Source organism: Idiotropiscis lumnitzeri, chromosome 3 (assembly GCF_059441095.1).
Source record: "Idiotropiscis lumnitzeri isolate Australia: NSW breed Sydney's pygmy pipehorse chromosome 3, RoL_Ilum_1.0, whole genome shotgun sequence".
NCBI classification, from domain to species: Eukaryota; Metazoa; Chordata; class Actinopteri; order Syngnathiformes; family Syngnathidae; genus Idiotropiscis; species Idiotropiscis lumnitzeri.
The window spans coordinates 4,227,474-4,244,365 of NC_142393.1; the positions used below are offsets into that span (position 1 = coordinate 4,227,474).

General features: G+C 44.4%; 1 protein-coding gene across 1 annotated transcript; it reads right to left on the bottom strand.

Annotated features, from left to right (window-relative positions):
- Positions 1-1,489: 1,489 nt before the first annotated feature.
- LOC148339477 (TSC22 domain family protein 1) lies at positions 1,490-16,438 on the bottom strand. Its single transcript, XM_088290431.1, has 3 exons — positions 13,747-16,438; positions 5,150-5,201; positions 1,490-2,992 (listed from the first exon to the last, which is right to left on the bottom strand). Exons 1-3 carry the CDS (start codon positions 15,744-15,746, stop codon positions 2,720-2,722), a joined length of 2,325 nt encoding a protein of 774 aa, XP_088146557.1. The 5' UTR covers positions 15,747-16,438; the 3' UTR covers positions 1,490-2,719.
- Between the last annotated feature and the right edge of the window lie 454 nt (positions 16,439-16,892).

Sequence of the window (16,892 nt, forward strand, 5' to 3'; positions counted from 1 at the left end):
AAATGGGATTTACGAAAGTGCCATCTGGAAACGAGGGCAGGAGACCCTCAGCATCTGACGCTTGGAGCAGATTAGACCAACCTGCAGGTCACAGTCGGTCTCAGGGTGGCCCTAAATCGGCACTCATTCGGTAGGATGTTTGGAGTTTGGAATCGTCTTCTACAATAGAGGAGTTGCCACATATATATAAAAAAAATAATAATATTCCTTTTCAGGAACGTGCAAGAAAATGTTGTATAGATTGTATTTTGTGAAAAGGAGTTGGGATGACAAAATAAATAAACCAACTAGATAAACCAATTGAAAACATAAATTGGGAGACAAAAAAAATCATTAACTAACGATATATTTATCCTGCTCATCTAAAAACAACAACAACACTACAACCCCCAAACACAGCATCTTGTTTCCAGATGGACAGGAATAATATTATTAACATTAGTGGGCAGTCTAATTCACTTACTCTAAAAAATATTGAATGTTTTTTATCCATTTCTTAAATAAGGTTTTGATTTAGAACACAATGTGCAGTGTTCCCTATGCTTTTGTAGGCATGGAATCAAATCCATCATTTAGATTAGAATTTTGCTCTTTACTCGCTTTTAACGCTGCTATTAATGTATTCTGAACACATTGTATGCTGCAGTTAAATACGTTTCAAGAAAAAAAAAACGATATTAGCACACCATTCCGAACATGTCGTCATTGTGTACTGAGGCGCGCCCCCGCTCAGGCGTGCTCGTCCACGTGATACACAGCGAGCCGGGGGCGTGGCCAGAACGCGCTTACTGTGCGGGGGCTTGTTCCTCTGGAGCCAATCACGAGAATCCGGACAGTGACTGCGAACACTTACGTGCAACGTTCTGCGTGTGCGCATGCGTAATCAGGACCAGCACACGGACTGGTCTCGACAAGAGAGGCGTTCGATTTCTCACTTAAAATCTAAAAGTAAAAAATAAATAATAATAGAAATCATCAGCCAACATGAAAAATTGACAGTGCTTCACATTTTCAACATTTTGTTACAGCTTTATTCCAAAATTGAATAACCCCCCCCCTCCAAACTCTACACACAACACTCCATAATGTCAACGTGAAAAACGTCTTTGGGAATTTTTGCAAATTAATTAAAAATAAAAAGTCTGAGCTCTCGGAATAAGACTCCTAAAAGAGTTTAACTTTTTGATGCTGTGTGTGAATTTGTTTTTTGTGTCCTGTGATGCATTCAGCAATTATTCACGAGTAACAGCAGATTAATCCATGACATTATAATTAAACTTCCCGAGTGGAAACAAAACAAAACATATTTCTACATTCAGGCATTTGGCTGAACCACATCTAGTATCTTGTCTCGAGCGCTGCTTCACCCACTGACATCTGGATTTTGCCCTGTTTTATTGCCGACCCCCACCCCACCCCCAGAGAGAACAAAGATGCCTCTCATGAGTAGTAGAACCACCGTATATCCAGCAAAGAACAAAAGCAGTGCCATTTTTATTTGTTTTCGCTTTTATTTGAGGTGCAACTGTCTAGTGCAAATTGTAACGTCACATTTGTAATGGGCTGAGGAACATGCACAGAACATTTGACAGACTTTCTACGAGGCATTCCTCCATTTGCCAAGTGTGTGTGTGTGTGTCCTCTGAGTGTCCAGGCAGCAACACAGACGCATGGCTGCACAAAAAGACTAAAACAAAAAAAAACAATACAAAAATTAAAAAAAAACAAAAAAACAAACAACAACCTCGATCACGTCAACAAAACAATGTGACAAATATCGCCGAACAAACAGTCGGTATCGTTCTGAGTGAGCAAAGTGACGATCACCGCAGGAGAGATACAGTTCAGCGTGGAGGTAAATGATCCTCGTCTGTTCCCATCCTGAGTGCTGACATCACAGGTACTTCACAACCTGGCAAACCATAGATAGATATATATATACACAAATATATTTACAGGAATAAAATAACTGAAACGACATTATATATGTATCTATGGTTAGAAACCAGGCACTTTGCAGAATTGGAAATGTTTTCATTTGTACAAACCTACAAACAGTCATATCCTCTTCCTCTCCATTGTTTACATCACTGGGACATTAAATTACATCAACAAGAGCAAACAGAAAATATATCCTACCCCCTTCCCCAGTTTACTTTATAAAAACAAAAACAATTGATTCCCTGCATAAATATTCAACTCCTCTTCCGACAGGGGAGGGTGCGTTGAGTGTGGGGACGGCAACGTGACGCGGGAGAAGAAACACCGAGCCCTCGAGTGACAAAAGTGAGGTGCCACTAACACACTTAGTACAGTTCATCTTTTCTTTCAGCCCCGCCCCCAACACGGAGCATCAGGAGTGGAAATGACAGCTTCCCAAAGCGCGTTGGGGTTGCAAGTCCTCCATTGAAGTTCATGTAACGTTAGCAGCGACATGTGCACGTGGAGAAAAAAAGAAAATATGGAATGTGCTGGGTTGAGGTGGAGGCCTGACATTGGCACATGCGGGCTTCAATTCATGGCCGCCTGGCGCCACCCCCTCCGTCCATCACCATGACAACAACTATGATTGTCTAAGCAGGTAAAAATCGCGAGACAAGGCAGAATAAATTAAATGTGCAACAAAAAAAAACAAAAAAAACTTGTCGGGGATCCTCGAGACGGTGGCATCGTTGGGTTGGGGTGGGGTGGGAAATCACAGTATGGAGATCCTTCCTCTTCACGCCGATGAGCCCGAGTTCTGTGCAGAGGGGAGAGCTTGGGCGCTTCCGACCGAGCCCGGGAGCTGAGGCTGCAGGGCGGTGCCGGTAGGGGAACCGCCTGTTTGGACCTGGGCCTGGAACTGAGCCATCTGCTCGGGGCTGGCCAAGGTCTTGAGCAGGTTGTTCTCCTGCTCCAGTTGACTGTTGCGCTCCATCAGCTCCTTGATTTGCTCCTTGAGCACCTCCACCTCCTCGCGCACGGCGTACATCAGGTGACTCTTCACGAGGTCCTGAGGAAGAGCGGGAGAGGGACACGTTAAAGCAACCTTACCCAGCATTGTGAAACGTCGTGATTTTTCAAACTGGAGTTTATAAAAAATTCACGCTCACAGTAAATACTAAATTAGACGCAAGTCATTGATAGAACGTCGAGAAAACAAAAGCAGACCTAAAAATTGAAACGTATGTTCCTTAACGTTTTAATGACGCCGATTTAAAATGCCTTACTTTTTCTTGAGCACATAAGGCTGTGGAGACATTTTCTTTTTAGTTTTTTAACTTTGATCTCTAAAACCTTGCGCAATGCGGATTTTATGATGCGTTGTAATTTGGAGCTATGACATTTCAGAAAAAATAAAATTCCACCTGTTGCTGAACCTAACCTGAAATTCATGTTACATTACTGTTATGTTCTTATGAAAACCAGACATGCTTGAGAAAGAAAAAAGATTCTGAATCAGTGCAAAAAATAATCGCTAAAAGTTTGCAAGTTTGAAAAGATTTAAAAATGGTAGAAAACCAAATTGCTGAGTGAAATAAGCAGATTTCATTGTGATTTCTTTTTTTTTTTATTTATGTTGATTTTTCTTTGTGTTAAGAGCTAAAAGTTTAGGTTTGAACAAGTTTCACATAAATGTCGCGTGAGGAAAGTGCACCCAAAAAAAAATAATCTAAATCTAATAATGGAGTAATTAAGGTAATGAAATAACCTTGCAAACTAAAATGTTTATTTTTGGAAATTTTACAATTTGGAATATTTCCATATATTCACAGTCCAATTTGGGGATGGGACCCTGACATGCATATTCAATGGCCAAAATCAGGTTTAAAAATTAAAAACTAATTTCCTTTGTTGCTTTCTTGGGACCAAGGACCTATGTTGCGGTGAGGGGAGGAGCTTCATTTAATCAGGCCGCAGAGAGGGGAAAAGTGCTTTTCCTGCCATGTCAGCATTACAGATAAGAATGAGTTCTCAATTGCCTTAACTGGATACATGAAAGAGAAACAAATAAAATATCAAATCTAGAGGCATTTTTGGGCAGTATCTTTTTGGGTGGGAAGTCAATTACTCTATTTTGCTATTCACGACAGAGCTTGCTCCCTATCCCCCAACAATAGCGGAGGTTCACCAAAGGTCCAAGATTGTAAACATTAACATCCTATACACTGGAAAGTTACTAATAAATTTCCAAGGTAAATTAGGATGAAGAATTTGGGAAATAAGCATTTTGTTTTGTCATAATACATCAATGCAGAATATTAGCATGAGACGGACGGGTTAATTTGAAAGTCGAAACGAATATGAATATTCAATTCAACAATCAATTATTTCACTGAAAAACAAAACGAGTGTTGAGATCCCTGGTCTAAAATTAATAGTATGCACTAATACATTCATGTTCCCTACAAAGAGCCAATTTTCAACTTCACAAATCCCTGTTTTATTTGTATGCATTCCCTTGGAAAGTTTCCAACTTCTTAAAATTCACACACTTTGCTCCCCCACATCTCACCAGATCCCGAGCATGCATGACCAAAGTGTACAGGCCGTGGATGCAAAAATCACTGAACACTGTACACGCAGCATCATCAACGAGATGATGACGACGGCCGAAGGAGGGGGGGTGGGCGGATTAACATGTTATAATCTGAGCATCCCCTCTTCATTGTGCAGCCACGGAACAAAATGTCCTAGAGCCGAGTGGGAGGAGCCAATCGCTGGCCGAGTTATTTATACTGAAAGGAGGGGAGGCTGCTGCCTGCCTAGCAACATGCTGCTGAAGAGGAGAGGATGGGGAGGAAGGGAAATCGCGTGTGAACCTCCTCTTGGCCCACATCATCTGTCCAAATCGTGACAGTGCATGTCCAGAATCGTGATCCTGTTTTGGATTGAGTCTTCGCCATTTAAGATTCATTTCATTTTAATTTTCGGATAAGTTTTGGATGCCTTTCCTGACTCCAAAATGTCCCTATTAAAGCGACTAGGTTCGTGCAAAATAACAGTTTTAAACAATCCACCCCAGTTATTGTCCTGGACTCCCCTCAAGGTCACGTCGCGAATAACACGACTAGAAAACAAACGGCCGGGGCTGCCTCGGCATTACGTAACGTCAGTGGCATGAGCGCAAACGAGCGAGTTAATGGTGCGGGTGAGGACAACAACTTACCATCGCTTGCTCAATCTTGTTGTCAATGGCCACGACACTTGCACCCGAAGAGCTGAAACACAAAAGCAGGTCGTCAGTTGGATGGTCCGTAAGGCGCCTGTGGACTAAAATGACGCAAGACGCGATGACTGTTGCGGCAGGTAACGCGACAAAAACGAGCGAACAACCGGACACAAAAAGCAGCGCAGGGAAAGCACACGCACAGCGCTCATGTTTCATTACTGCGCAAAAAAAAAAAAAATGATTTATTTGTTTACCTTCTGTCAAGCCTGACCGACGCGCTCTCCTTGCCGAGTACGGAAGACAGAAACGAGATGGAGAAATTGCGCAGTTGGCAAACGCCAAGGTCCATCGCCACCGTGTAACACTGTGAATTCATGCTAGCCCGCCCATCAACGCGCTACCGCGGCTCGGCCCGGCTCAGAGGACGTCCGGCGGTGCAAATGTGGAACTCGAACGCATTCTGCAGCTCCGCGGCCGCCGAGACCAAGCGCAAGCACAAAGACTGAGGTGCAGCGAGGGAGGAAGGGAGAAAAGGCTGCCAAGCAGCAAAATGAATGCGCGGGGGGTGGGGGGTGGGCAGCAGCCTCCTGATTGGCTGGAAACGTGCCTCATTTGCATAACATTATTTGCGGCAGCCAAGGAAAGAAGAAGGCTAAGGGCCTATTTTTTTGCGGGACATCTAATAAAGATACACACCACACTTCCGACACCGTCAAATGAAACCAACGTGATGCATTCGTTTTAACAAAAAACGTGGACGCAGGTGATTTGAGGGGGGGGGGCAATTTAAGGAAAATGTCGCTACCTGCTGGTCATTTATGATGAGAATTTAACCGAATAAAACAAATCAATTTTCCCCATTGAAAGCAAGTGACATTGATCCGTTCCTAAAAAAAAACAGTTTTTTGTTATACATTTTCATAAAAAAATAGTGCTGTTGTGTAAATATAAATAAAAAACCAAAGGATTAGAGGGTATAGTTTCATAAAGTGTAATTAAGTTCAATGATGCATGCACTGTAGTAGATTTGTATGTTGACGTGTCGTCTTTAAGGGGCGTGGCTTAATGAACGACTTCGCGAGCCTGGTCTCGCCTGCTAGGACGTTTACGTCATGCTTCGTCGTGACTGTTTTCAGGTTGTATTTGTGTTTGACTATCCTATTCAATAAACTGTTAAATATGACTCGATGGTAGTGGCTCATAACTCATCACAAAGCAAAAAAATAACTGGCTCATAATTGTAATAAAAATAATAAGTTGGAGCACTCAAACTTTTGAAGTCAGAACAATGTTTTTCACTGAACACTTGCTGAATTTTAATGTTGGTCATCATGCTGGTTCGTGGACTAATGGACCTTACTTTGCTAAGTACTTTTTGAGGTGGTACTTAGCATAAAAAGTTAAAGAATTACTTACTTGGTGCGTTAGGACGTGTGTGAAGTGAATTTAATGAAGTACTCAAGTGTAAAGAACTGATGCACATTGCATCGAGTCACCAACTAAAGAAGAATATTTTCCTTGATTTTCTGCCCTTTGTAACCGCTACACGAAAGCAACATCTTAACGTAACAGTGTAAACAGTAAAACAGCACAAATAAGGTAATTAATCACAAACAGGTTGTGATTGATTTGCACAATCAACTGTGCAAGGAGCTGATTAGATCACACACAAAAAAAACAAAAACAGTTGGAAACCCAGACAACATCATTCAAGTGCTTCATATCAATCACTGGTATCACTATGGCAACACTTTCGACAAACAGCCCCAAAAGGAGATGAAGTGCACTGAGGAGCTTCCGGAGGGTTAGACCACAAGGACCAATGTCAACTCAAGTTGCAAGGATTTCATCTTGACATCCGACCAAACGACACATTTGAATCTGGCCGGGCTGATTTGTGACGTGTGCTCAACCACACCTAGGATTGGCTGACAGAACAAACACAAGCTTTTTGGCTTAAGCTTTGAACATGCACGACCTCTCACACACACTCGCATCAATCCTTCCGAAACCTGTTTATTGAAATTGCATTTATTTTATCTTGCCCAGGTTCGAGAGAACTACAATTTGATGTCTATACAACTTTATACAACTGATTTTGTATCTAAAAAAAAAAATCCAGTGAACCCTAGACTCTCTGTAACTTCTGCCTACAACCCAGACTAAACTTAGTTCCTCCCCAACACACAAAACCCAAAGAAGTTGAGATGCAACACTTACACATACTCACGTTACCAATTACTACTTTTCTATTCGCCAGGTTGTTGGCGCCATCTTGTGGCACCTTTAGGGCATTATACAAAAAGAACTAAAACATATGAAGGGAGTTTTTCTTGCAAAATGTTGGTGATAATTTCCACAGAAAAATACATGACTATGATGAACTCAAAGAGCAAACCATGAATAGATGGGAGTATGTTAATGCTTTGTGTGGCCACTAGTGGGCAGTGCGACAGGGACACTAACGTGGGAGCTGGAACATGATGTTCAACTGTGCCAGTCAGTGAGCCATGATGGCCATCTAAGCTTGTACATGCAAAAGAGAGAACATCAGACAGGCCAGGAGTTTGTTTTGACACTCTGAGGCAGGGAGTTGAACTCGCAAGACCACCCGACATAAGTCCAGTTGAACACCACCAGCGCACAACAAAAGAACTCCATCGTTACCTCTTCAGATGCTTCTCCAGCTCCCAGAAAAGAAGCTTCACGGCCATGGCGTCGCGACCCTGCGCTCCTCCGGCCCCGGCCAGCCCCTTCTCTCTCATTGATGCTCGGAACAAAAACAAACCCAACGTCCATGCGGTGGGGCCGCCACCGGCCACCCTAACCCAAATCGAGCACCACCACCACTGCGCCTCCTCCGTCCTCCAGACCCGACCCCCCTCGCCCCCTCAGTGCTTCACATTGGGTGAGTCTGACCAACAACGTAGTCCCGGGATGAAGCCGAGGAGGACGGGGAAGGGCGCTGGAGTGCGTGTGGACGACAGCGCTGCGGTGCCGGTGCCCCCCCTATGGCGCCCGTGTGCCTGAATCTAAGATTGATAGCGTGGTGAGAATCTCTAAGAGGCTGGACTGTGACGTCACTCCAGGAGGACTCACATCACCTCCCCTTCTGTTGTTATGTAAACTGTCAGTAGAGATTAGAGCAATCCATCCAATAGGATGAGCCCTTTTTGACCACATACCCAGTTGGCACGCGCATCGCCGTCTACAAGACACGCCCAATGCTCGCCAGTTTCCCACAAAATCAAGAAACATCGGGATACAAATACACCACAAACCATCAATGCTCCTCTCAGTTTTTGGCGTGAAGCTCATTGAGGATGAGCTTTCCAGATCCTCACCCGTAAACATCTCAACATTCACCTCATTACCCCCTTGCGCGTTCCAAAACGAGAAGGACTACAGGCAATATTGAAGTTATAGCAGGCGCACCACTGGCTGTGCTGTCACCATGCATCAGTGCACGCATCGTGGCCGCACACGCGCACGACATGGGGCGCCACTGGCCTCACGTGCATCTCCATGCGAGCACATGTTCTCACACAGGCTAAAGGTACAAGCGCCGTTCTGAGTGAAGCAAGACAACGTACAGCCAAATGTGGAAAATATTTGTGAACAACAGGACGACGAGAAAGAGCTGACCAATCTCGCCACAAAATGTGGCGGCGAGGTCAGCACGATTCAGAACCGAGTGAAATTACAGTGAAACTCAATTCATCTATTCATGTTCATTTTTACGATTGAACCTAGAGGTCAAATTCTTTTGTTCTCGTCACAAAAGAACTCAATGCCTGTGCCCTGCAAATGGCCGAGGGTTACCATATATTTTTTTTTTTCCACGAGGCTGTCAGAACAAAAGGCTGTAAACCGGTTTTGGGGAGATCTCGCCGATGTGGAGATAGGTCCACTTTCAGCCAATCACAGATGGCGCAGAGTCTTCGGCTTAGCCAATACCGTGCGACCGTGACGCTGTGACTTCATAGGAAGCCCAGATGGGATGCTTTCATTCCGGGCCCATCCGTCCAAAGCGCTATAAAGGGCTGACCCATATATGTCTCAAGCTCAGAGCAAACACTGGACAACAAAAACGGAGATCCCGCTGGTGTCCATGTGCCACCTGGCATTTCAATTTGCCTTCTTTTACAAATAGCCATATCTTCCATCTTTAGGGCTCGCTCTTTTCACGAGAGTTCTGCTGTGATTGCCTCGTTTTCCTGCCTACTTCGACTTGTCCTCGAGTAGTATGACAGGCCACAACGTGATGACCACTTGGACAATACTGTGATTTCCATTCAAAAATTTGCCTTTGCAAACATGATAATGTTCCATATTAAGATAATAGTTAATTTAACATTCTTTCTAATTATAGATCGTTTTCAGTGGTGTTGAGATTTACTGTGACATACTGAGAGCCGTGTTACATTACCTCTGTTACATGACAGAGTCCATACAATTAGTAAGCGCTCAGTATGATGCATTACAGTTCTGTACCAGTAATAAACTAGTAATGAACTAGTAATAAACCAGTAATAAACAGTGTTAAATTATTTAGCCAAAATTTAATATTACTGTCTTCATAAAGCAAAATATTGAATATTGATCACAGGAAATTAATATATTGGCCAAAGTGGTTGTAATGATGTGGCTGGTCAGTGTATGAAATGTATATGATAAATCCAGTTTGGCTGATGGAGAGCCAAAGCCAGACCCAAAAGCATCCCTACTTACAAAGTTTTTAATCAGCAAAGCCCAACGCGAAAGAAAAACACTACTTCATTGACATACAGTGTTGTTGCAATCAGCAATAGTCAAAATATTTAAGTCCAGAGATGGAAGCCAAATGTGGCAGGAAAGAGGAAAATTCTGTTTGCAATCGAGGATCAAGTCCACAACCCCTGCCAAGACACAGACTAAACAGAGATAAGCAATCCTCCAAAACTCAAACATCTCTCATGGGACTCTCTGGGGTGCAAGCCAATCGTCCTTAGGCTGGCACGCAACGCCTTACATAACCAGCGGCGTTGGCATATGGTCCATGAGAGGAGATGGAAATTTTACATTTTTTGTTCCTTTGGTGACACAATCCAAGGATTTCAGCTTTAAACAAGTGCAGACATTTTTTGTACAGACACCAACAAAGAAGTGATGCTGCAAGTCACGCCAAGAATTTGTGATGAATAAATCATGTGATTTATGAGCAAAACTCCATTTGGAACTGCGGACATTGGGGAGAAGCATAAGGGAGCATTTGGGAAGGTTTTTCGCAGATATGCATTCTTGTCACGAAGGCTGTGTAGAAATGCCCCAAACAAGCAAAACGGGGCTCTTGAAATATTTCTAAACAGAAACAGTTTTAGAGTAGCAACAAACATATGTTAGGTTTACACGTGCGATGTGGGAAGAGCCTTCTCAGAAGCGGGTGGGAAACTTCAATCTCAGATCCCTGCAAGCACGCCGGCGTCATGCAGTGCACAAAACTTTGTTCAACATTTGGGCTGGCCACGTTTTCCATGCAGAGAACATGGGCTTCCACAAAATTATTGTTTGTCTTACGCTAATAATATCACTCTCAGGGTAGAACTTACACTTTGTTTGGAGAAGGTACCAAGTAGAGAAACAGGAGAGGCGTGATGTTCTTTACACAATACAACACTACAGAGAAATGGAGGCTTTTCCGAGCAAAGTTCTACAACATCTAAAAGCACCAGGAGGAGCGGACTACTTCCTGTCGGCAACATGAAGGGCAAGACAGACATGCAGAAAGGAGGAGGAGCAGGAATGAGAGGCAGGCAAACGTGACCGTCATCTTGCTGACATTGGAGGCTTCGGCCTAATCTGTTAAAGGCCCAATCCACTCCGACCACAATTCCAACAAAAAGATGGGGTGCAGGATTTTCTTGGTACACTTAATTGATTGAAAACCACATTTAAGGAGGCACTTCTCTCTGAGCACAAGCAGGATTTAAAAAAAAAATCAATCAGTACTAATCTGACAGTAAACTGGGAACACTTTCAAAAGTGCCCGAATTCTCATTTCATTCGTTGCGTGCAAGCAAGGCCTTCCCGCCCCCCACTGGTGAGAAAAGCACATTTAGGTCAGCGACTCCGAACACACGTTAAGATTATTATATAAATCACTTGCAGGCCACACTGGAAGCATTGGTGTGCGGACACTGCCCCCCTGTGGCAAACGCTGGAATAACAAGGCTGCGTTGGGAATCACTCCCTCGCCACTAGGTAAGTAGAGATGTGTCCTTTAATAGCGAGTTCGCCATTTTGTAGCGCTTAGGAAGTACATGATCTCCCTTATAGTGACATCCATGTATCCCACAATGCAATTTAAAAAGTGAAAAATGGTTGATACTATCACATTGTTTCCTGAGGTGGAACAGGAATAGGCTGGGACGAATGTTTATTTTGATTTGATAATTTTTTAAAATTTTATTTATGTATGTGTTTATTTATTTTTTTATTATTATTATTTTTTTTTTAATCCCTTGCCAAATGTGTGTATGTGTGTTCTTAGATGTGTTGATGTTTTTGTGTGCAGTGACTACTTCACTGCAATGTCTGATGTTTGGGCTCGGAGGAGGGTGGGTTGAGGAGGCAAGAAGGATACTTGGGTATATGATATATGATTGTATAGCAATCCAGTTGACTTGCCTACTTGGTTATGTCCTTGTCACAAACCAATAAAAATATTGAAAGTAAAAAGAAGTGAAAAACTAATGTTGGTCATTTAAAAAAAAAAAAAAGAAATAGCAATGATGATGCAATATTCAAATATTTGCTATGGAAGGTCTAACAGATGACATTGGTCCAGTTGGTTGTAATTATGCGACAACAATATAACAAAATTAATGGTGCCCAAATAGTGTTCCAAAACAGTTTTTATATGACGGATAACTATATAAAAATGTCAATACAATGATTAGAGTGGAGTAAATTATTCCTAAAAGCAGCTGACCAGAAAGCAGAGCACAGGGGTGATTTTGTCACTCTCACTCTTAAGTGATTCCTGCCAAGAAGTGCCACTAAAACTGTCATCAAAACCAAAAAGTCTATCAAGCAAAAATAAGGCACGTTCAGTACGAGCGGCAAGAGATATACTTCTTAAATATGTTTCGTTTGTCGTGCTGCAGAGAAGCCTTTTGAGCTCATTTGTTCAGCCGGTGTAAACTTTCAGTTTTGATGCCAGTGCTTCAACACAACAGCTTGTGCAATGACTCAATAATAACTGTCCCGCCCAACTGAATGGGTTGAGTGCAACTCATCAAGACGGTTATAAAAAATGATAATGTCGTGATAGAAAGCAACTCATGCGGAATGGAGCGAAGCAAATGTCAACGTGTCTGGGGAACTTTTATGGCTGCTAATAAAAACGCACCAGGCAGACTTTGACACTTGATGCATCCGTGACCTGCTGGGAAACGCCTCTTGTTGTAGAGGCGCTCAATTATTGTTGCAGGAGTCAAAGTGTTGCGGAATGGTATGCAGGTGCCCGGTGCGATGTTCCTGCCGACAGATTTTGAGGATTACCCGGTAGCACCATCTATCATTTCTGCCCGCAGAAGTTTCCAAGTACAAGGCACACTCTTGCCTGTCGGTTTCAAACACAACAAGTGCGGTGTAAAGCAAATAGTCGCCGCTACTGAACTCAACATGACTGAGACCACGATAAAATGACCCACAAACAGCAACAAATACACACACAGCATGTGAACTCCAACTGCTCATCCTCGAGAGGAAACCAACAGTTGCGTCTAATGAAGGCGTTCACACCAGGGAAGGAGGATCAACGAGAAGGATGACGGGAGGTGGCAGCGCATCAGTAAACGTAGCCATGGAGACGTGTGGATGATGTAGCCACTTCGCTGTTTGCTAAAATGCGAATCTTATGCCAGAGACTGACAGATATTGAGAGATTGCCTTTGTTCTCGAGATCTTGAATATTTTACATCTGCACAAAGTCTCAAAGCATTAATAAAGCAGATAGCGACACTTGGGGCAACCTCATAGTTGCAGCGACTAATAACTACTATAATAATTCTGTCTTTGAAATATCGGTGGGCGGTACGGTGGACGACTGGTTAGCACAATGGCCTCACAGTGCAGAGGTGCACCGTTTGATTCCGGCTACGACCTTCCTGTGTGCAGTTTGCATGTTCTCCCCGTGCTTGCGTGGGTTTTCTCCGGGTGCTTCGGTTTCCTCCCACATTCCAAAAACATGCATGGTCGGTTGATTGGACACTCTAAATTGATATATTTCAAAGTACAATGACTCAATTTGGTTTGAGTCGATGCACTTGGATCTTTTATATATATATATATATATATGAAAAAATAATTTCCTGTTGAAACTGTTTTTTATTGCACCCCTAATTAACACAAAGAGGAATATAGAGTTGATGTAAAGTATGTGATTTGATTTATTTACGAGCTTAGTCACAGAAATGATTAACTTGTAAATCAAGGTACCACAGTACATCCTATTTGTCACATCTTTAATTGGTAGCAGTCAAAATGTTTGATGGCTTTAGCGACAAAGGATCGATGTGAGACGGAATTCAAACAAGCCGGTATAGACTCACCTATCCTCCTCGCCTTCAGCGTGCTGAGTCCTCAAGCCAGCGGCAGCAGCAGCAGCGACAAGGGCGCTGGCCTCCACGGACATCCCCATGTGGGCCAGGCTTCTGGCAGTGACGCCGGCGTCCGCACCCATCGCTCCACCTCCAGCGGCGCCCAGCCTCGGCAGTCCGAGCAGACCCTGGTGCTGAAACAGAAGCTTTTGCGCATCTTCTAGTTGGGATGCTTTTAGGGAACTCCCTCCTACCATAGGGGCGGAGTAGAGGGCTGAGCCTGGGGTGAGAATGGGTTGGAGGTCAGCTTGAAGTGCAGTCAAAGGCATGTAAGAGCCCCCCGGCGCTGGTTGCCCCGCAGCAGTGGAGGCCAGTTGTAGTGGATGAGATTGCGGCTGGCCCACGGCGGAGCTTTCGACAGCAGATGGAGCCACGTGACCTTGATGGGGTGACTGCTGTGCCAGGCTGCCCAGTGGCTTTGCCGGGACCGCTGACCCTGGTGATATTGATGCGCTCACGTGCGCCAGCGGAGGCTGGACCTGGGTTTGGAACGGAGCAGTGGGCTGGATAAAGTCTGGTTGCAGACCACCAAGCTGAGGTGCGACATAACCTCCCGTGGCTTGAGCCTGGTGCTGGTCCAAGGTGTAGGGTAACTGCTGAGGCATGAGGGCGGGGGGCTGATTCATACTAACTTGTGGTGCAGTTGCGGGCAGAGTACCAGGACCCCCTAGCATCTTCGTGTGAGCCGCGCCAACTACTTCCTGGGGCGACACGTAGGTGAGGGTGTTGGTTTGGGCCGGAGCTTGCGGTGGGCTCTGCATTGCGTGAGGGCTGGTGTACTCCTGGCTCGGCAGCTGATAAGGCTGCAGTGTGTGAGGTGGCTGGACAGCTGGAAGAATTGGACTTACTCCCGCATTAGCGGGCTCAGTCTCTGCAGAAGAGTCTGCAGCTTTAGGTGCCTCAGAGATTGCAGCAGGTGGAATCTCCTTCTCGTAATATTCAGTACACGTCCATCTTCCTTTGCGGAAGGGCTCAGAGTTGGTGTCCAGTTTGACCACTCTGAAACGAGAGCTGGTAGTAGTCTGCGTTTGAGTGCTGGAGGCGGTGGCTGACTGGCCTGTACCTCCGCCAACAGAAGCTGGAAGTCCACTCACACTAGTGTTGTCAAAACCTGGCTGGCCAGATAAGGGAAGTGGACTGACAGAGGGGACACTCTGAAAATTTACAGTGCCCTGTAAATGTGCGTCACCAGCTGTGAGACCAACAATAGGGGCTGATGGTTGAGCTGAGCCCACTATGGGTTGGGAGCTATCCAACACCGGAGGCCTCTGGGATTGGTGAGCTCCCGTTTTGGAAAGCGACTGGCTGGAGGTAGCCAACGATGCTTGGGGAAGGGCTGACGAGGACGATTCACCTCCTCCTGAATTATCGGAGTGATGCTGATGGGGCAGACTGTGCTGCTGCTGCGGATAATAATGATGGTGTACTGTCCCATTTACCATTGCGGTCTGCTTCTGGGTACCCTGGCTGGAATGTGGATACGGAGGCTCATTGGGTGACACAAGGCCAGGCGTGTCAACCCCGTGAAGACTGTTTAATGTCTCGTCCGATGAACTTCTCTCCGGCACACCAGTGTCTGTGGCTCGGGACACTGACGCATCCAGCATATCAGAGGAGGAGAGGTCCTCGGTGTGGGACTCGTCCAGGTCGTCATAGCTCTCGGTGTCATCGGCCAAACTGTTACTGCCACTTACGTTGATCTGAGCCGAGGTGACACTTGTTATCTGGAAGCCACTCTTCTTCTTCACCTGAGCTCCAGGAATTTGGGATGCAGGCTGTTGATGGGGTCCCGGAGAGGAGGTTCCAGCAGGGGCAGGACTGTCTTCAAGTACATTAACTCCAGAACCAGTGGAGGAAGAAGGCGCCCCACCGCCGCTGCCTCGGCGGTAATGAAACACTGATTTCCGGCTACCAGCACTGGGTGGGTCTCCACAAAAGTCTTGATGGTGCATCCCTGCCGCAAGGAGGGTTCAAGTTTTGGGGATCCTTAAAAAAAAAAAAAATCGGCCGGTGGGCTTTCGGCTCCTAACTGCTAGCTAACGCTCAGCTATCATGCCAGCACGGTTGTGATATTCAAGCCCCATCGGTTAAAGTCAAATGGCTTGTATTTCCAGTCAGGGTGTATTAATTCAGAAGCTACTACAATAAATAAAACATATCTAAAAACACAGATTCGCTATAAGTGATTTGAAATTTTGCTAGCCACTGGTTAGCTTTAAAACACCGATAGGTCAGCAGGGACGATTGCCTTCACTATATACAGTTCTCGTACCTTAATGCATATGTTTTACATCACACAGACAGAACCAAAAGCAAGCACGAAGATTTAGCCGTAAATAGTTTGGCTGCAGTCAGGTGGTCTACGAAGCTTTCGAGCTATCCAACCGATGTCGCATGAAATCGGTCACCGAGTCCATTCCTCTTGCGGACGTCCTCCTCTTCCCCACTCAAACAAACTTGGCGATTTTTGCACTCCAACAGCAAGCAACTGACAATGATGTCTAAGTGACGCCTATGTTTTGGTTGTTAAAAAGCGGACTTGTGCTCAACTCGTATGTCCTATCGAGTCCTTGTTTGCTGTCTCATTGCCGGTGAGCAGCGGCAGCTAAGCTAAGCTAACGGGCTGTCAGGTTCAGAGGGGACGGGGAAGCCAAACACTGCGTATGCGCATGCGCAGGTCTACCACCTTCATTAAAACTACGCAAAATGTAAATGTTTTAATTATTTTTTTAATTATAACTAATGTAGTTTGGGTTATTTATTTTAATATATTACTAATATACGTGATATATTTATTTATATATGTAAAAGATGTTAGTTGGGTTGCCTGATTGTTATGTTCTATTTTCCATCCACCCATGATCTATTTTGTCAATAATAAAAGAATAATAATAAATAGATCAATAAATAAATCACTGATAATTCATTAACATATTTTGAAGGGACATTCGATTATATTATCAAAAGAACCCCGGACGTGCTATGGATGGAGGTGACCACAAATGTTGAATATCGTGACGTTCAAAATGACAACCATTGACAACAAATTGCATGAAGTATTTAAATCATGTTCGTTCTGGGTTGTAGTTGCTCTAATG